This window comes from Oryzias latipes, chromosome 19 (genome assembly GCF_053564925.1).
Source record: "Oryzias latipes strain Hd-rR chromosome 19, Olatipes_Hd-rR_3.1".
NCBI lineage: Eukaryota > Metazoa > Chordata > Actinopteri > Beloniformes > Adrianichthyidae > Oryzias > Oryzias latipes.
The window spans coordinates 10894771-10916238 of record NC_136255.1 but is presented as its reverse complement, the minus strand read 5'-3'; the positions used below and the strand labels follow the sequence as shown (position 1 = coordinate 10916238).

The 21468-nt window shown below is 43.2% G+C and overlaps 2 protein-coding genes across 5 annotated transcripts in view; one reads left to right on the top strand and one right to left on the bottom strand.

Annotated features, from left to right (window-relative positions):
- Positions 1–21468, top strand: part of tmem94 (transmembrane protein 94) — a 170986-nt gene that overhangs the window by 67966 nt on the left and 81552 nt on the right. For all 3 annotated transcript variants that reach the window (XM_078937017.1, XM_078937016.1, XM_078937018.1), the window contains one exon: positions 18064–18168. In XM_078937017.1, the coding sequence (XP_078793143.1) occupies positions 18064–18168 (105 nt within the window). The remainder of the gene's footprint in view (positions 1–18063; positions 18169–21468) is intronic.
- On the bottom strand, positions 4565–9236 carry LOC105358070 (protein NYNRIN-like). 2 transcript variants are annotated; one of them, XM_078937020.1, is made up of 3 exons: positions 9098–9171; positions 7359–7408; positions 4565–6846 (listed from the first exon to the last, which is right to left on the bottom strand). In XM_078937020.1, exons 2-3 carry the CDS (start codon positions 7387–7389, stop codon positions 4694–4696), a joined length of 2184 nt encoding a protein of 727 aa, XP_078793146.1. In that variant the 5' UTR covers positions 7390–7408; positions 9098–9171; the 3' UTR covers positions 4565–4693. The 2 variants fall into 2 exon arrangements, 1 of the variants encoding a protein (XP_078793146.1); XR_013651398.1 differs by lacking the exons at positions 4565–6846; positions 7359–7408 and adding an exon at positions 8596–8728 and having other exon boundaries at positions 9098–9236.

Sequence of the window (21468 nt, the reverse complement as noted above, 5' to 3'; positions counted from 1 at the left end):
ATCAAGCTTTTATCCATCATGGACAACCCAGACCTTCCTCTCCACCCAGTTCTGGACAAACAGCAAAGCTCCTTCTCTAAGAGTCTCAGACAGCTCCGCTCCAAAACTGTTCGATACCGGAAATCCTTCCAACCCAATACAATAACACTGTACAATAACTCACAAGGTAAGACATAACTTTTACACATTTTTGCCTGTACTATTTGTAAATAGTTTTTAAATTATACCACCTTATTTGTTTACATTATTTCGTTTTTATATTATTCTATTTTCTTTTATGATTACAACGCTGCTACGGTTATGCACAAACTTCCCACGTGTGTGATCAAAAACGTATTTCTGATTCTGATACCAAAATTGATTAAGTTCAGCATCTGATTATAGTGACTCAAACCTGGACTTTTTTCCTTGTCAGTGATATCCATATGAAGTTTTGAAATCATTACGGGGTGGCGACACGACCTACGGTTTGGCGGCCATTTTCTGCCATCTGTCGTTGGAATTTTCATCGATCATCTCGTGACTTTTCGGCCATCAACGTCAAGATGCTGTGGAAAAAATGTTGCAATTAAAAGTTGTAGATTTCAAACGGCGTCCGCGTGGCGAGCTCACAAAGTGGCGCACTGCTGTTCCTCATACCTTATTATGGTCTGCAGAAGCAGTCACTGACTGCAAGTAACCATATTGTTTTCTCAGTTGGAACGATTTCTGCGCCTTTCAGCGAAAATTTGATCCCCGCTGTTTACTCAAAAAGTCACCAAAATGTGCACTGAAGGAAAGAGATCGTCCGTTTTTCAGTTCTTTCCATCCATGCGTGTTCGATAGTCGAGAGTGGTAAAACAAACAAGGATTCAACCGGTTCAAAAATACACTGAGTTTATTTCCCTGACAATAGTTCTAAAGCACAGATTAAAACATTAATGCAGACATCTGGATTCTCAAGTAAAGATCTACTGACGCACAAGTTACATGCGAATTATTCGTAGATTTACCCAAGAACAATGGAATAGTTTGAAAACAGTCTTTTTAAGATGTGTTTGAATCCCCGCCTTCCGGAAAGAGCATGGTCGCTGGTCCTCCACCCCTGGTCGCTCTGATTCGTCAGCTGATAGCCCGCCTGCTTCCTCTGGCCAATAGCTGACGATTGCCAGCTTCGGATCCGCTCCGCCTCTCGGGGGCCCATTTCACCGGCGCACACAGTCCGATGATCAAGAGGGTCCCCATCTGGTCAGAGTAAATCATTCCTGGACAACTCAAGGTTCCTTTTACCGGTATCCAGAGCAAAGGTCAGCTTCAACCTCCACATGAGAACACGAATCTTCACACTTTCCCAGGGGAAGAATCTTCAACCCAGATGATACGGATATCGCCCATGGCATATTTATGGCACCTAAGAAAAACACCTAAGTTTGCACAAAGAACATCCTATGTCTTCACAGGATGCTGCAACCATAAAGCAAAAAGGAATGGCACACGACCATAAATCTGGATAGTTCAAAATAAGTTCACTTCACACTAAGGATAAAGCTGTAACATAATAAAGAATAAGATATTAAAACATACATTTTCTACATTTCCCTCTCTTGATCACACAAAGTGTGATCACCTAAAAGACTTAACACTACAACACTCAAAAACAACAAAACATTACAAACCTAACCTAACCTGACAGCTGTGGTCTAAAGCCCGCACAATCTGGAACACAAAATATTTCAAAGGAGTTAGGCGTCCGTGCATGAACGTGCGAGCGAAACCTGTCTGGAGCATCAGTTAAACATTCAGTGTGTAGTCTGACAGGAAAAGTCTCGCGACGGTTCCGTGCTCCTGCGACAACCACCCCGAAGGATGCCCATGCTTACAAGATCGACCTAACCCCTTGGCACAATGTCATCAAGTAAAGTTACATAGTACAAAATTAAAGTAGTAAACAAGGTAAATAAAACAAATTCAAAGTCTAATTCAGTGTAAGTCAAAGTCGAATAGTAAAAAAGCATAACCGTAAAAAAGATAACAGTTCCTGTAAAGCAAAAGAACACCTGGAATTAAGGGGGAGGAATGCGAGACATGTTAAGGCAGAACAAAATCACACAAACTGAGTTGACAGCTGGGGTGGGGGAAAAGGATCACTGACAGGCAACATGGCATATTGGCCACGCTCACGATCCTTGTCGCCCACCGCCTTCTCTATGAGGCGTGTCAGAAGTGACCTAATGCAGGGAATGCAGCAACAACCACACAGAGTGAGAATAGCTGTAAAAACGGCAACTGCAACAAGAATAGAAGAGATCAAATTCTTCCAGGGACCAAACACTTTCATCCAGTCATCCCACATGGATGTGTCAACACCTGAATGGTCCTTCATTTTCTTATTTAATGTGCGCATACCGTCAATAGCCACTGTCAACTTACCACCAGCCTGCGTATTATTGGGAATAAAAGTACAACACTGATCATCAAAAATACCACAAACACCAGATTTCTCCGCCAATAACATATCTAATGCAATTCTGTTTTGGAATGCCATGAGGGAGGTGGCCTTCAATTGTTCATGCACAGCTTCAAAACCTGCAACAGTGTAATTGCCTAACTTCTGAACATTGTAATGGATGTAGTTAATTCTGTCAACGTTTTTATTAGGGGTAATCCATAAGAGAATACTCTCAAACCCAGAAGCCACCTGATTCACTAATTTATACTCATCTGGAACGCCTCTAGGGACACCAAGAGAGTCAATGTATGTCGGATCATTCTGGCCCATCCAGCCCGTGTCACGCTTGGACCGTCTCCAGGTAGGCTGGTGGGTCAGCGGGGGTGGGACACCTGTCAAAGCTGTGGGTTGAATAAAAACGGGTAAGATCAAAGTGACCAATGCACACCGTCCGGCGGCATTCAGGGGTAATCTGTCAAATATTTGATTTGTGCCACACCATATCCAAATATCCGCTCGTGAGAGTGGCTGGAAATGAGTCAGAACTTGTGTGTCATTACACCAATTGTCAGTAACATTACCTATAAATCGACTACCATTTCCATTACGTAACACGAAACATGAGAAATTTTGAGGGGCCACACGTCGGTCAAAAACAGGCTTACTTTTATCACTGGGGGCCAGAGGATAAAAGCGATCCAGTTTCCGACAGTCCGGGCTAAAAGGAATTGTGCTAGTCATTAAGTCAGCGACACATTCTGCTGGAACTGCTGCGGGAACCACACGTAACAAAGGACGGGGTCCCATACACACAACACAGTCTTCCTTTATTACATTTGCTGCTTGTTCGACCATCAGCAACCAGTTGTTGGCTTCCCCGCTGATACCTGTCACAATCTGGAACCAATTATCTGTGGAAGGAGTTCCTTCTATGATTTTTACCTGTCTGACTGGACTGAAGCCTAATCCTGTCCGTAAGAGAGTGGTGGTGGAAGCGTTAAAGTCTGGACAAAACATAATCTGCCAACACGGATCTTTTCCATTTGCCCATGCACAAATGAGCAATCGTGAGCAAAAAGTGATGTAACCCTGTGTAGAAACAGGGAAAGGCTGACCAGTGGTGTTAACACGGAAAGTGAAAAACGAATCTGAAACAGTAAAATTAGAAATTATTCTGGACCACTCACGAGCTCGGGGTGTCCACCCATAGGAACCTTTCTTCCAAGATGATTCTGCTGTGGATCTAAATATTGATCCCCATCCTCCATCCCCCAACAATCCCCGAATGTACCAGTGATAGCCTCGCCACTTACTTGCTGTTCCCCAGTGGTTATGTCTGAAACTGTCCCTTGGTGCTATAATTAACACATCTAGTGTCTGATTGGGATTGTAGCAAAAATACGGGAACCCTAAAGGGGGCGGAAGAGGGCCACACATGAGTTGTTCAGCTTCCCTGGTATACGTCCAGGCATCATAAAATGTACTTCGCCTTGTTCTGTTACGTCCTGCAGCAGTCTGCCTATGGGATTGAGTCAGGTTATATTTAGTACGATTAGCTCGAATCTCAGGTAAATCAAGGAAGAAGATCCATAAAAGAAATAGGAAAAATATAACAAAACTGATAACTCCCCATGTCCATTTCCCTCTCTTGGCCTGAGGAAGGCCCAGGCCAGTAGTAGAAGGAAACATTGCAAAGGCAGACAGGGGCAAACACAAAATACAAAACTAGACAAAATTATAGAAAAAATAAGTTGAATCCAAAAATCGAAATTGAATGTAAAAATCCTAATCTAAAGCAAAAATAGAAATTGAAGTAAAAACATAAATTGAAACAAAAATATAAAATGAAGCAAAAATATAAAAGGAAGTAAACACAAAAAACAACAAACAGTCCTGTGCACCGTCAAGGTCAATCAGGCGTCCTGTCCACTGTCCTGTGAATAGCAAGGTCGCAACATCGAGTAATGATACCACTTATTGTCTCTGCCTTGCAGCTGCACAGCAGACGTCGTTCGAGCCGTGACACGATAAGGACCCGTCCACCTTGGTTCTGACCACTTCCTTTTGAACGCTTTCAGGTACACGCGAGTCCAGTCAGCCAGGTTATCACCTGGTGGTTCAGCTGGAGGCTCGTCCTTATCCTTAACCTGCTCAGAAAAAGTGGAGGCAAAAGCATGCAACAACTTCCAATAGGTAACCAAGGACCTATTGGGTGAGTGGGCGTCGTCTAAGGGTCTAATAGTCGACGAAGGACCTGGCATTAATCTACCGGAACGGAGAGAAACCTGTTCTGCGATTTACGGATTGTCTGACGGCTAACAAAGCCAGAGGAAGAGCAGTAACCCAATCTATATTAGTTGAGGTGCATATTTTTGCCAATTTTTCTTTGAGCGTGCGATTCATGCGTTCCACAGAGCCCTGTGAAGAAGGATGGTAAACACAACCAAACTTATGTCGCAATCCAAGAGAGGCTTCAACTTGCTGGAGGTGCTTACCGTTAAAATGAGTCCCATTATCAGATCTGATTTTAGCAGGGAAACCATGTGTGGGTATGTAGTGATTTACCAGTGCTTTGATCACTGAGATGGAGTCCTCTCTTTTGCAAGGATAAGCTTCAGGCCACCCTGAAAAAGAATCAACAACAACAAGCAAATATCGCTTACCTTGCACGGGGTTGATCATGTCAGTGTAGTCAATCACAACCTCGGCTCCTGGCCAGGGGGCAGAGTCAAAACTCCCTGGCATAGGTTTGAGGGTGGGCCTAACATTATAGGACTGACACACTGTACAGTTGTGCACATAATCATGACAGACATCACGCAACCTGGGGTGCCACCACATGAGCAGCTTTGTCATCATGATAGATGGTCCCAGATGCGCTGGACCATGGCTTTCCTTGAGGATGCGTTGAAGAAGAGGTCCGTCTGGTACCACAGGCTGACCATATGGACCCACCCACAAGCCATCTGATGATCTCACGGCAACCTTTTGAAGCCAGTATGATTTCTGCTCTGGCGAGGTTGTGGATTGCAGGGTCACCAGGTCATCATGTGTGGGGCTGTCCAACAGCTCAGGTGGTGTGTAAACACTCACCATTTGATGTGTGGGGGTGTACCCTGCTGCTGCCTTAGCAGCCGCGTCAGCAGCGTTATTTCCTCGTGTTGTCAGGGTGTTACCTTTACTGTGACCTGGAACTTTGACCACAGCCACTCTGGAGGGAAGTTGCAGTGCAAGCTCCAGGCGCTGCATCAGGTCCTTATGAGCGATAGGCTCCCCTCTCGCTGTAAGAAAACAGTTCCTCTTCCATGCAGCAAGATCTAACAATGCAGCCGACACTGCATAAGCAGAGTCAGAGTATACTGTTACCTGTTCTCCAGGTGCAGTTTCAAGGGCCAAGCACAGAGCTAAGACCTCTGCTGCTTGGGCCGATGGTTTAACTGTCAAAATTTGTGATGTTAGGGTGATGAACTCACCTTTAGAGCACTCCACCACAGCAGCCGCTGCCTGCAGAGTTCCAGATGTTGAGCGAAAACAGCAACCATCTGTAAAGAGAATTCTTCCTTCTGGAAGAGGCTTCGTTTCCAGATCTGGCCTGGTTCGCAGTTCTTTCGCCACAGCTACAGAGCAAGAATGAGGATCCATAGAAATTCCCTCTGACATATTAATGCCAGTGTGTTGGTACTGAATGTTCGGAGCTGTCAGAGTTTTCAGCAGCCTCGTCTGTCTTAAAGACGATAGCGTGAAAGATGATGACGCAACATATGATGTGACTGAGTGCTCCGTCAAAATTATCAACGGATGTGACATCACGATGTGTGCTGTTTTGAGAATCACTTTCGCCAAACCTGCAGCATAACGAGTACATAGTGGCGAACGGGCTTCAACGGCATCCAGGGAGATGCTACAATACATTAGCACATCCCGTCTGCCCTGATTTTTCTGGAAAAGAACAGCATTAACAACTGTGGGCGTCATTGTAGCATCGATAAAAAATGGCTGAGTATAATCTGGGGCTGCGAGAGCAGCAGCGCATGCCATGTCTTGCACTAATGTTACAAAAATCTCATCAGTCACTGGGGTCCAGTCCAGCACAGCCGCGAGGTTAGTTGCACCCTTTTCTTTAATCATTGACCTCAAGGGGGCAGTGCGCTCCACAAAACAAGGAAGAAAATGTCTGCTGTAACCACAAAGACCCAAAAATGCCAACATTTCTCTTACTGTCTCTGGACGTTTATGCTGCAAAATAGACATTCTATGTTCTGTGGACATCGATGATCCTGTGCTGGAAACAGTTCTGCCTAAAAATGTGACTTCCCTTCTGCAACATTGCAGTTTCTTCTGAGAGACTTTGAAACCCAAATCATACAGCTTCAGGAGAAGATCTTTCGTTGCCTGAAGACAGGTTTCCGCAGTTGGAGCTGCGAGCAGAAGGTCATCAACATACATCAACAAAACACATCCCTCTGGAAGCACAGTATCCTGCAAAAGAGACTTCAAACATTGATTGAAAATGCCAGGAGAATTGTTAAATCCTTGTGGCAAGCGTGTGTACTGCAAGCGGACACCTTTATACTGAAATGCGAAGAGGTGTCTGCTGTTCTCATGTAATGGAATGCAAAAGAAGGCGTTTGCTAAAATCAATAGCAGTGAACCACACACATTGTGGGGTTAAAGTTGAAAGCATGCGATGTGGATCAGGCACAGGAAGGACTGGAGTGATGGTTACATCATTAACAGCCCTTAAATCATGTGCCATTCGATAAGTTTTACCATCTGCTTTTAAAACCGGTCTCAAAGGAGTACACCACGAAGAATGCGAATGCTCAATGACACCTGAGTTCCACAACCCAGTCAGAGTTTCCTCCATCCCTGCATCTGCTTCCTGCACCCATCGGTACTGTGGTCTGAACACCTGTGCTCCTGCAGTTACCTGAATCTCCACCGGAGGGACGGCAGAGCATGAACCAACATCAAATGGACCTGTGGACCATAAAGAGGCAGGCAGTGTTTTTAACATCACCTCTGCATCTTCATGATCTGTCATCTCTCTTCCATGATGTCTGGCGATGCACACATGCTCCAGGACTGAGGAGTTCGTCGTTAAAGGCAAAGTTATCCTGTACATTTTTGTGGAGGGAGAAAATTGGACACCTGGAAGAGCACAGTTTTGCCAATCTGTGTTGTTAACTCCCCTTTTTGTCATAGGCCCTAGTTGCCGAGCCTCGTGACCAGGGGATAATGCTAATGAAATGTGCGGTACCGCTGTGTTTGACATCCGATACCATTGCATTTGTGAATGTGTTAATGCACAATGAGCTGCTACACCCTCAGGGCCGATATATATATCAGTGGAGTTCAAATGCCACGTGTGGCCTTCTACCTGATGAAATGCTTCCTGATATAGTTGATCATCCTCTCTGTCATAATATAGTGTGCAGTGCAGGTCATCCAGAGGCGGAAAATAGGCCTTCAAAGACAGAATCCATGGCTTCCATACCTGGAATTCGTGGAACACACCTGGCGTGTCAGAAGACTCGGGGTCTAGCAGGGCCCAATAGATGTCTGCCGTGGGGGTTGGCTGTGATTGACGCTGCAGCAACCACTGTCCATCATAGTGTGTGGCATGGCACCCAGCCAGAACATGTCCATTTGGGAAGGCGATCTGTATCCCATCTGCAGAACATAGGATGCTGGCTCCTGTTTTGACAAGAATGTCCCGTCCCAACAGATTCACAGGCGTTTGTGGTGAATGCACAAATGAATGTTCCACCGTCTGACCAGCCAGTTGAAATGTCAGTGGAATGGTCTTTTGCAGGTTTTGGGGTTTCCCAGAGAAGCCAACAAGATTCATATTTTCATTTGTCAGAGCAGATGGAGGCAACTGACAATTTATAGAGGAACAGGTGGCACCAGTGTCTATCAGTCCCATCATGGGAGTACCTCTGAGCTTGAAAGGGACCATGGCTCCTGCATCACCAAATGGTTCCTGGCCTCCTGGGCACCCCTAGTGGTATTGTCCAACTTGCCACCCCTGTGGTTCTTTCCACGGTGGAGGAGGGGCTTGGAGCGGTCGTGGGTGCTGTCCAGGTCGCCCTCGACCCCTAGACTGTGCATGTTGCTGTTGGGTACCTCGTTGTGGGCAGTTCTGTACCCAATGATCTGGAGCGCTACAGATGAAGCATCCATCTCCAGCTGCTGCTGGGGGGGGTCTCCTGGGTGGTCCACGTCCTCCAAAATATGCAGCCCTTCTCCTGCCCCGGCCTCTGAATGCCTGAGCCTGCCACATCATTGCTGCTGGCTCTGAGGGGATTAAACTCATCATGTTATCCTCCTTTTTAACACCTTTTTTATCCTGAGTGGATTCTTTTCTGGCCTGTGCAAGTTGAAGTTTCAGTAATTGTGTCCTCAGTTGCTCAACCTCTCCCTCTGCTTTGCCCTTTTTCTCCGAGTATAATTTGCAATGATAATCCAAATGTCTTTTAAATCTAGGTTCATCACCAGACATCAAGTCTGGGTCTGCTTTTAATAAATCCTGCAGATCCTGCGGCAATCCTGCCAGGATCGCTGTTCTAAACATGACCGTTTCAGAAGGTGACAGGCTGGGATCTCTGCCTGTGCTGTCTGTCCATTTCTGGACACACTCAGAATAATGTGTGTTGGCTTCCTTACCAGTGTAGGGGAAGCTGGATGGTGCTGCAATCTGTGGATCTGGAAAAAGTTCTCTGATTGCAGTAAAAACTGGAACTTGAACGTCCACTAAAAGAGTGGAGTCCGGGTGGTCCTGCACACCTGCACGCTGTTCAATAGACTGGATCTCAGTGACTGTGGCCGTTACACCTAGTATCTGTCTTAAATCACCCATACAGGGAACATGGCCTTGCATAACTGTGCATAATTGCTGGAGGAAATTGCGACTTCCATTTGACACACGTTGTAAACGTTCAGCCAGTGTTGAAACATCCTTAAGTGGGAGTGGCTGATAAATAGGCACACCAGCTCCTGTTGCTATCATAGGAAACATATGTTTTGCGTCCCTCTGCTGTTTAGTTCCACTTCTTAAAGTCATACTGTGTTTCACTCGTCTTACCTTATCCAAATCCTGATTTGAGGTGAGGAGACGTGGTTGGTGTGGAGGTGATTCGTCGTCATCGTTCTCCTCCTTTTCCTCCTCATATTTGTCAACATCCTGTTCTGGAAAAATTAATCTGTGATATTTTTTGAACTCACCTGGTGATGTATACTGACCTGCCAAACTCTCCACAGCCTTCTCCTTACGTGTAGTCATGTCCTCATAGCAGCGGAGGAATTGTTTGCCCTTGGGGTCAGTGACCCTTGAGGCAGCTCCTCTAGGTGTAGCTGGAGAGCCGTGAAGGGAAGGATAAACATCTGTGCTTTCATCTGCACTTACCCGGGGAGCAGAGGGGGGTTCTGCTTGTAGATTTATGAGATCTTGGAATGGGTCTGCTCTTTCTTCACCCATCCTGGTTCGTCTTTCCCGCAACATGGAAACTATGTGGTGCTTTTCTTGGGGGGTCAATTCCTCCTCCAGGTCGCAAGCGATTTCTCCACATATTTTCAACATTGGATACATTTCCTATGAATTGTAAGGGGGGGGGAAAGGTACAGGGGAGGAATCTGTCCCTACTGGAAGGGAGGGGTAAAGTCCTGGAAGAGGGAGCTTGGGGGAAGACGGTGTCACACTACGTTTATGGCTTTCTTGTTCTGTTTTTATTGTGGCCATCGCTGTTGCAGCCAGGGTCAGTTGATGCAATGTGCGCCTAGTCTCGTCAGCTTCCTTTTGCTTCTGCTTAGCTTCTCTTTTTTCTTTCCGTGATTGTTTTTGCACCTTCTCATCCAAGTCCTGAACCTGTTTTACTATAACATCCTCTTTCTGCCTTAATTGTTGACTAAATTCCATCCAACTTCGAGTCCGTTTCAAATCCATCTGAGCCCATACCTTACGCAATTTCTCTTTCTCCTTATCCTTCTGTTTCTTCTCTATTCCAGCCAACACCTGTCTTTCCAAAATCTCATACATTTCCATCCATTCATCAGCAGTTAAGTCTTTGTCGTCATAGTCAAGTCGTTTGTTTTTGTCTTTGTCATTGAAGTTGTCTGGATAAAATGCATCATTTTCCTTAATTCCTCTATCAAATTCACCATTCATGATTATTTTGAATCCTTCTTTGGTTTCTCTCCGTTTATAAAAAATAATTTGTAGAGGCCGAAGCCTCCTTGGTGTTTCCGAAAATCCTAGACGCGCAAAATTAGTTCCTATAATAACTCTGTTTTTTGTAAGGGATTTTTTAACAGGTTGTACAGACGCAAACCTTAGTCAATTTACTGCTCTCCAAATATCACAAGCTCCCAATTTGCCAACGTTCAATGTGTGTACAGGCCGAACAGACGAAAAACCTGCATAATTTATAAATGTCCAATTTTTCAAAATTTTACTGCCGCCCAAAAAGTGTATAATTTGCCACCGGTCAATCCGCTGTTCTAGGGAGGGTGAACCCAAAACTTATTTATTCGGGTGCGCTATGCTGCCCACACACCCCACTTCCCCTTGATTTGAGTTATTCAATACGCAGAAATTCATAAAAGGCTTCTGCTTACCGTACTCTATGAGGCCTCGAGGGAAGTCAAGCACATGGGGGAGTGCGTCACCCGCTTTCGGCCGAAAGTCTCAGTATTCTTGTAATAAGCCACTATGTTGTGGTCCAACCGGTCTGCTCTGCGTTCTTATCCACCCCCGACTTCACGTCTCGAGGTCACCAAAATTGAAGGAAAGAGATCGTCCGTTTTTCAGTTCTTTCCATCCATGCGTGTTCGATAGTCGAGAGTGGTAAAACAAACAAGGATTCAACCGGTTCAAAAATACACTGAGTTTATTTCCCTGACAATAGTTCTAAAGCACAGATTAAAACATTAATGCAGACATCTGGATTCTCAAGTAAAGATCTACTGACGCACAAGTTACATGCGAATTATTCGTAGATTTACCCAAGAACAATGGAATAGTTTGAAAACAGTCTTTTTAAGATGTGTTTGAATCCCCGCCTTCCGGAGAGAGCATGGTCGCTGGTCCTCCACCCCTGGTCGCTCTGATTCGTCAGCTGATAGCCCGCCTGCTTCCTCTGGCCAATAGCTGACGATTGCCAGCTTCGGATCCGCTCCGCCTCTCGGGGGCCCATTTCACCGGCGCACACAGTCCGATGATCAAGAGGGTCCCCATCTGGTCAGAGTAAATCATTCCTGGACAACTCAAGGTTCCTTTTACCGGTATCCAGAGCAAAGGTCAGCTTCAACCTCCACATGAGAACACGAATCTTCACACTTTCCCAGGGGAAGAATCTTCAACCCAGATGGTACGGATATCGCCCATGGCATATTTATGGCACCTAAGAAAAACACCTAAGTTTGCACAAAGAACATCCTATGTCTTCACAGGATGCTGCAACCATAAAGCAAAAAGGAATGGCACACGACCATAAATCTGGATAGTTCAAAATAAGTTCACTTCACACTAAGGATAAAGCTGTAACATAATAAAGAATAAGATATTAAAACATACATTTTCTACAGCACACACCTGGGATAAATTGAAAATGAATTTTCCACAAAGTGAACTCCCCCCCCCGAAGATGATGGCATCATGGCAAGCGATCCCGTAAAAAAAATTACTGGGCCGAAATACCCGTATGGGGCCAAAAAAAATTTATCTCAAAATACGGTTGCGAAACCAAAACACACGTGTTGGGGATATCCCAAGAAAGTTCTGAAATCATTATGGGATGGCCACACGGCCTATGGCTTGGCGGCCATTTTGTGGCGAACTCTGAGAATTGGCGATTTTTGTGTTTTTCCATAATATGGGAAAACGACACCTTTGTTTGAGCGATTTCCACGAAATGGCACACACTTGTTGCTATCGTAAGTCCACAATGACCTCTGGAGTTTTGTTGAACTTTGACCTTGGGAGAAGGCCGCCATCTTGAATTTTCCAAAAAAGCCCTTTAGGACAAAAATTTGCTCCAGTAGCAAATTTTACATATTTTTAGCGATCGTCCAGTAACTTCTTGGACATCAGTGGCAAGCAACTTTGCAAATGTGGCGCACTGGTATAACTCTTGTATTTCAACAGAATATTGTATAAATCGAATGCATTTATCCATGGCTGGAACTGAAAATATTGAAAAACACTGGATATGGACATATAAGGAATGTGGGCGTGGTTAGCAATATTCCTCTGTTGCTAATGAGATCAAAAACTTTACTTTTTCCGATTCATCTAAAACTAACGTTGATCTGTTCGTCATCACGAGGCGACAAAAACACAATATAGTTGTTATATAGATGAAATCAACAGAAAAGCTGCCATTTTTAAAAAAGTGGATTTTCCATCAACTTATGACATGTAGCTTCTACCGATGGAGCAATGTGTTTTTCTGAGTCAGTTGATGATGCTAATCGCTAAGCTAGCACTTTTAGCCACAATAGCATAGCTAACATAGTTAGCATTTTAAGCAATTTGTTTTTCTGAGAGAATTGATAATGGTGATCGTAATGCACTTTTAGCCATATTAGCATAACTAGCATGTTTAGCATAATTAGCATCTTAAGCAATGTGTTTTTCTGACTGAGTTGATGATGCTAATCGATATGCTAGCACTTTAAGCCACTTTAGCACAACTAGCATGTTTAGTATACAGTGAGGTCAATAAGTATTTGATCACCCTGTGATTTAGCAAGTTCTCCCACTTAGAAAACATGGAGGGGTCTAAATTTTTCATCATAGGTGCATTTCCACAGTGAGAGACAGAATCTCGAGAAACATTCAGATATCACGTTGTGCGATTTTTTTTAAAACAATTTATTTGTATATTACTGTGACAAAGAAGTATTTGATCACTTGAGTTAACAACTTTAATATTTGGAACAGAAGCCTTTGTTAACAATTACAGAGGTCAAACGGTTCCTGTAGTTCTTCACTAGGTTTCTACACGTACAGCAGGCATTTTGGCCCACTCCTCCATACAGATCGTCTCTAGATCTGTCAGGGTTCGGTGCTTTCGCTGAGCAACACAGAGTTTCAGCTCCCTCCAAAGATTCTCTATTGGATTTAGATCTGGAGCCTGGCTAGGCCACTCCAGAACCTTGATATGCTTCTTACGGAGCCACTCCTCGGTTTTCTTGGCTGTGTGCTTCGGGTCATTGTCATGCTGAAAGACCCAGCCACGACCCATCTTCAACGCAAACTGACTGAGGTAAGGAGGTTTTTGCCCAATATCTCACAATACAGAGCCCCATTCATCTTCTCCTTAATACAGTGCAGTCGTCCTGTCCCCTGTGCAGAAAAACACCCCCAGAGCATGATGCTTCCACCCCTGTGCTTCACTGTAGGTATGGTGTTCTTGGGATGATGCTCCTCCTTCTTCTTCCTCCAAACACGCCGAATGGAGTTAAGTCCAAAAACTTCTATTTTGGTCTCATCTGACCACAAGACTTTCTCCGATTACTCCTCTGGATCATCAAGATGGTCATTGGCAAACTTCAGACGGGCCTGGACATGGGCTGACTTCAGCAGGGGAACCTTCCGTGCCATACATGATTTTAAACCATGACATTTTAATGTATTACTTATAGTAGCCTTGGAAACGGTGGTCCCAGCTCTCTTCAGGTCATTGACCAGCTCCTCCCGTGTGGTCCTGGGCTGATTCTTTACCTTCCTTAGCGTCATCGATACCCCACGAGGTGAGATCTTGCGAGGGGCCCCAGTCCGAGGGACATTGACAGTCATCATTAGCCTCTTCCATTTTCTGACAATTGCTCCAACAGTTGTTCTTTTCTCACCAAGCTGCTTGGGAATTCCCCCGTAGCCACTTCCAGCTTTGTGAAGGTCTACAATTTAGTGTCTTGTGTCTTTTGACAGCTCTTTGGTTTTGCCCATGTTGGTAGTTAGACTTCTGACTGATTGTGGGGTCCACAGGTGCCTTTATGCAAGCTAACAACCTCAAACAGGTGCCACTAATTTAGAATCATGAGCAGAGTGGAGTTGGACTATTTAAAAGCAGAACAGCAGGTCTTTGCTGGTCAGAAATCTATCTGATAATCAAGTGATCAAATACTTATTTGTCACAGTAATATACAAATAAATTGTTTTCAAAAATTTTACTACGTGATTTCTGAATGTTTCTTCAGATTCTGTCTCTCACTGTGGAAATGCACCTATGATAAAGATTTTAGACCCCTCCAGGTTTTCTAAGTGGGAGAACTTGCTAAATCACAGGGTGATCAAATACTTGTTGACCTTACTGTATGTAGCATATGCATCTTTGACTAGCCTTGATCGAAGGTGGGCAATGAGGGTAGCAGTGCTGCGTAGAGGTGGGAGGCGATAGTGCGGCGATGGTGCAGCGGTGGTGCGTAGAGGTGGACCTGGAGGGCGGGTAGCGACTGCGGGCCATACAACGCCGCTTGCGACTTTATTTATTATTAGTATTACCTGAATAACTAATACAACACAAACAGGCAAAGATCTTGTTTTTAGAAAAAAATGTGATAGGATAACATAATATCCTTACAGATTTGTCAGACCACAATCTGATTCTGTTTTTAAGGAAATTGTCTAAGATTAATAACCAAATAAATAGATAAATGATTAAATAAATAAGTACATACATCCATAAACAAATTAATATATAAACCATCAGATATAAATCACTGATTGAATAAAAAATATATTCAAAGAAGTAAAAGGAGATGCAACGAAATTATTGAAATATCAGATAAGTTACTACATTTTAGCTAAAAGCCAGGTTAAAAGGTAGGACTTGAGCCTCCCTTTAAAAACATGAACAGTCTTTGCGGCCTGAGGCTCTCTGAGAGGGTGTTCCACATGTAAGGTCCATAGAAACTAAATGAAGCCTAGTCCTAAATTTCTGTTTTGTCTTTTGGAATACGTAAAAGGCTTGCACCAGAGGACATCAAGGTCCGTGAGGGCTCATATTTAAATCATCGGGCAATAGCATTCACCACCCTATTAGCACGCAGGGTGATCCTGCTGAACTGGAAGCTTCCCTGTCCCCCTTCAAATGTCCGCTGGGTCAGTGAGGTGAATTTAATCTCAAATTAAAGAAGCTAAGGCACTCACTTCAAGGCTCACTCAGGGCATTTCATGAGACCTGGGGCCATTTTTTACAATACAAGGACACCCTGACATTTCCTCACAATCCGGAGGCTGAATGAGCGCTGGCGTAACGAACGGTTAAGGCTGTTTCCCTGGTTACCTCACTTATTTGATTATTTTTTATGTTTATATATTTTCCTATTTCTAAATGACTAAGTGATTTACTTATTCTCTTTATTTTTTTTATTTATTTTTTGTCTGTCCTGGGTTGTTGAAGGGGGTGGGTAGGTAGGTCGGAGGGGCTGACATTCGAGTGTTTTTTCACAAAATACTGTCCTTTGCTGTGATATCTCATTATACACTCAATGTCTGTTAATTTGAAAAATGTTCAATAAACAAAGTCATTAAAAAAAAAGTAGTGGGCCTAATATTGATCCTTGTGGGACCCCACAATTGTTTCCATAGGCCAGGCGTCGGCAACCTTTTTTACTCAAAGAGCCATTTGGGACCGCCCCTAATAAAAAAGAAAGCACCCGGAGCCACAACCCGTTTTGACATCATTATATATATTATGCATGTATATATTATTCAAAAGTGCTCATTACGTCGATCGCGATCGACCGGTCGATCTTCAATGACATGAGTGTAGATCGCGGGCCAGAAAAGATTTAAAAAAAAAAAAAGTACTTCTTTAAAATCCACCAGCCCATCAAAATCCTCACTGAGAAGCACGGGACTTGATTGACATGTAGATTGGCCAATCGGACATCGTTTGAAGCATACGTCGCTGCAAATGCACAATATGTTCTTGATGATACCACGGCCGCGTGTGGGAGGAGCTACTAGTTCTGGTCTGATCGCTGCATGGAGCGATGTGTTTATCAATGCATGGTAGACACTGAGAATGTGAAGAGATCAGGTTTATTATTTTGAAGAGTCCTACTTGGTAATCATGTTTCCATGTTTGAGTTCATAAAATCATCCCAGGGAAAGTCTCTGCTTCAACTCCCGTAGGGAAAGCTGCACCTCAATCTGACGCCCGTGTTTGCATGTCTCTGACATAGTTTGAAGCCAAAGCCCCTCCTCCGCCTCTTTACCTGCTTTTCCTCTCTACCTGTTCACCTGTTCGCATCCTCTGCAGCTGAGAGTTGTTTCCCCCGCGCTCCTCAGTGTGTCCTACACAGAGAGCGCAAAATACGATAGTCGGGGCGCTCCAGCGCCGCACAAGGATGAAAGAGGCGGATGCAGGTTATAGCGGAGATAGAGCGGGTTAAGAAAATGAATGGAAGAAGGCGGCCCGCTGAAGAAATATTCAATATTGTACACATTTTATTATTAGTCGGAACTATCTTTTATTTAGAAAAATCTTTTATTTTATCAGTCCAGTACGAAAAAAAAAACATCAACAAAAGCTGTGTTGGGCGGTTTGTGCCTGGGTCTGGCGGTTTTCAGATGACTTTTGGGCTGGAAACCTGTGACTCTATCTGGCAACGCTGGCGCGAACTCTCAGTCTGTCATCAGTCTCTGCCCCGCGGTACGTCAAGTTCCCGGCAGAAGATCGGAGTGTTTATTGAAGCTGCCCCGCGTGTCTCCTCCTGCTATCAGCTCTGCAGGTCTCGCCCGATAAATACGAGCTCATTACGAAGCTGTTTTTTACGTGGCTCGCGCTTTGTGCAGAGCCAGCAGCGCCTTTGAAATGCCATGAAAAATGAAAAAACTAAAATAAAATTTAATTATTATATAATACTCATTATTTTCCAAAGTCACAGGGAGCCACAACAGATGGATGATAGAGCCACATGTGGCTCCGGAGCCATGGGTTGCCGACCCCTGCCATATTGAGGAGCATGTATTTATCCTTACATAAAATCTTTGTTCTGTGAGATAGGAGTAAAGCCACTTAAGAAGAATACCAGAGAGACCTAATGAACAAACAGACAAGCAAGCAAAGATTTATGACTTGTATCAGAAAGTTGCTCACTTGTACCTTTAGTCCTAAATTCTATGGTGATAAAACAGATATTTGCTTATGTGTCTGACCTTCCTGTTATTGCCTGTTTTAGTTTTGCCTTGATCTTTATTTAATTTTTTCTTGCTATTGCATTGTTTAAAAACTTTCTATAGCTTGTCCGATTTTGAAAGCAAGAGAGGGGCATTTGTTTTTTCACTTTGTCCCATGTTAAATCATACATTACTCATAGATTTACTATTAAATATTCAAGATTTACTTGCATCTGCACGGATGTTTTACAATGTGAGCTAACCTTTTTCCTCCTCCATCTCTAGATGCAGCAAATGTATCGTTTCTCCTCTTTTGATCAGGAAGTTGTCCTCTTTAAAGCTTTCTGTAACCCCTTTTTAACAGATTCAGTATATTTCTGTCTATATCACAGTAAAGCTGTTGTTCTTTTATTAATTGAACATTTATGTGATGTTCCCCCTTTCAGTCATGACCCCGTTACAAGCTCTGCATACAGTTAACCTGAAGTTTAATGTGTGCTGACAGGAAATGCTGCGCTACGTCTGGAGACATCTGGTTGGTGTCATGAAGGGAGAATCTCAGACCCTCTGCTACACCTCCAGCTTGCTGCACACCCTGGGGTCTGTCACTGTGAGTATGGATTTCCCAACATTAGGGGTTCAAAGCTTCATCCATAAGACCTACTGGTGTATAGAATCAAAATTAGGTCAATCTAGGTCCAGGGGGAACTATGTAACTAAGGCAACCAAGTCCTCACCAGTTAGGAAGGTATTATACAAGATTATGCATTTTATTTAATGAAAACATTTTTTCCCCCAAGGGAAATTAAAAGTTGTAATAAGTCATATCCTCAGAATTTTTAGTCAAAAGCATCTCCAGATTCTGTCTCTCACTGTGGAAATGCACCTATGATGAAAAATTTAGACCCCTCCATGTTCTCTAAGTGGGAGAACTTGCAAAATCACAGGGTGATCAAATACTTATTGACCTCACTGTATACTAAACATGCTAGTTGTGCTAAAGTGGCTTAAAGTGCTAGCATATCGATTAGCATCATCAACTCAGTCAGAAAAACACATTGCTTAAGATGCTAATTATGCTAAATATGCTAGTTATGCTAATATGGCTAAAAGTGCATTACGATCACCATTATCAATTCTCTCAGAAAAACACATTGCTTAAAATGCTAATTATGCTAACTATGCTAATACGGCTAAAAGTGCTTGCATTGCGATCAGCATCACTAAAAGTGCTTGCATTGCGATCAGCATCATCAACTCAGCCAGAAAAACACATTGCTCCATTGGTATTTTTATCCATTGATAAAAAATCCACTTTTTTTCCAGAATGGCGGCTTTTCTGTTGATTTTATCTCCATACCAACCACTTTACAATTTTGATCGCCTAGGGATAACAAACAGACTGTATCTGGTGCTAAAGGTGCTTTTTTTCAAAGTTCTAGATGGCGGCCTTCTCCCGAGGTCAAAGGTCGACGAAATTCCAGAGGTAGTAGTAGGCCTGGGCTAGCGGCACGTTTCTCAAATTTCGGGAAAATTGCTCGAAAATTTATTTTCGGTATCCGATGTTGTAGAAAAATGGCCGCCAAACCGTAGGTCTTGTCGCCATCCCGTAATGATTTTAAAACTTCCTTTGGATATCGCCGACAAGGATATATTGGTTTTGTTAGTCAATCCTCAAAAGAAAAATTTCCAAATTTTTTCGTTTTTGCAGAGTCAGCACATTTTTTTGCAACGGTTTTTTTGCTTACCATGCCCACATTCCTTTATCCATCTTGTTGTTTGTTTCATCGTTTTGTTCAGCGCAGGCCAGGGAACCGCATATTTAATTTTCACGACATTCCGATAAAAATGTGCAAGCTAGTGAAGATCGCAACGGTTGCAAATTCGCCACGGAAACCCCGGTTAAAATCTACAACTTCTAATACCATTTTGTCCACAGTACCTTGCTATAGATACCTGAGATGTTAAGAGACGATCGCTAAAAATGTCTAGGACGAGTTTTCGTTTGTATCTGGTGCTAAAGTTGCTTTTTTGTCAAAATGCAAGATGGCGGCCTTTTCCCAAGGTCAAAGGTCAACGACACTTCTCTGGTGTTTGTAGACTGGAGCTGGTAGCAAGTGTGTGTACATCACTTAAACAAAAGTGTCGTTTTCCCATATCGTAGAAAAACACAAAAATCTGCAATTCTCAGAGTTCGTCACAAAATGGCTGCCAAGCCGTAGGCCATGTGGCCGTCCCATAATGATTTCAAAACTTTCTTGGGACACGTGTTTTGGTTTTGTAACTGTGTTTTGAAATCTTTTTTTTTTTGTGAAAACAAAATGGTCCTTGCAGTCAGTGACTGCTGCTGCGGGCCATAATGAAACAAAGCGGAAACAAAATAGAAATTTTTGCGGTTAGGATGCCCCATGTATTTCAATGGAACTTTTCTATTACTTTATGCTGATCATGTCATTTTAGTCTTATACCCTTCCTTTGAGGGCTTTTTGAGGCGTTTTGTGTTTTTTTGGACATTTTTGCGATCACAATTTGGACGTTTTTGCTGTGATGTTGTGTGTGTGTGTATTTTGTGTTGTACACACTGGTCATGTCGTTTGGTGCTTTGGACGACTTTTGACGTGATTTTTTGGGCGTTTTGAGGCTTTTTTTTTAAAGTTTTGAACCTTTTTGAGTGTTTGACCTTTGTTGCAGAAACAACATGGTCCTTGCATTCAGTGACTGCTGCTGCGGTCCATAAATATTAATTTGAACATGTCTAATCTATGATAATGTTGATGATGTCTAATCTTTTTTCTATTTGGGTTTTTAACGTTTCTTTAATAAAAAAGTAGCAAATTTACTAGTTTCCTGTTCAAATATACAAGAGTGTCCTGTGCCTCTCTTGTATGGAAGCATACCAAGCAAAACCAGAAATGCTTTTTCATTTTCAAAATGAAGCCGCATTTTTTGACTCAAAATTAAAATGAAAAAGCAATCTGCCAAAATGCTTTTTCATTTTCTTCTTTAACACTGCTTATTCTGTCACTTAATAAAAATGATAATGAAAATGGTATTTGACATTTCCTTTTTCAAAAAGTTATCTGGTAAATGTGTAGCAAACTTCATTTAGAAATGTGTAATTTGACCATTTAACAGAAATGCTTCTTAATTTTCTAAATGTAACTGCATCAAATGACTCAAAATTAAAATTAAAAATCAATCCTTGCTTTTTCATTTTCTACTTAAAAACTGCTTATTCTGTGTCATATTATAAAGAAAATGCAAAGAGGGGATTGCATTTTCATTTTCACATCCACCCTGCAAAAACTGATGCATATATCAATTCGATTTAGCATTTCCAGAGGGGAGGCGGGGCGATGACGACTAGGAGCAGTGCGGCCAGGCTTGTAGCTTTGTGTTGGTGGCAGAGGACAGGGGTTTGTGATGGTTGTGCACTCCTGATGATTGTACACAGATTCTCAGGACTACGTAGCAGCGTTTCCGCTTTCGGACGCACCGTGGTTCGTCGAAACTTCTCTCCGGGACTAGCTTTGTCTTTGGACCGGCAGCCGGATCACCAAAGTCAGAAGTGCTGCTATGCATATCTGAGAAACTCTAAATTGTCATATGAATATGTGTTTCCAGTGGTGTCCAGACAAAATAAAGGCTGATGTAATTCCCACACACACAAAGCCTGGCCGCACTACTAGTGTCTGTCTCTTAGCAGCCAGACACACGGAGATAGCACTGACATCATCGCCCCGCCTCCCCTCTGGAAATGCTAAATTGAATGGATATATGCCAGTGTTTTTCAACCTTTATTGAGCCAAGGCACACTTCATCCTTGACAAAATTCCCACGGCACACCAGCATCCAAAAATTGAAAAAAGCAGAAACTCTATAGTTTGTATTGATGTACAGTCCCTCCACA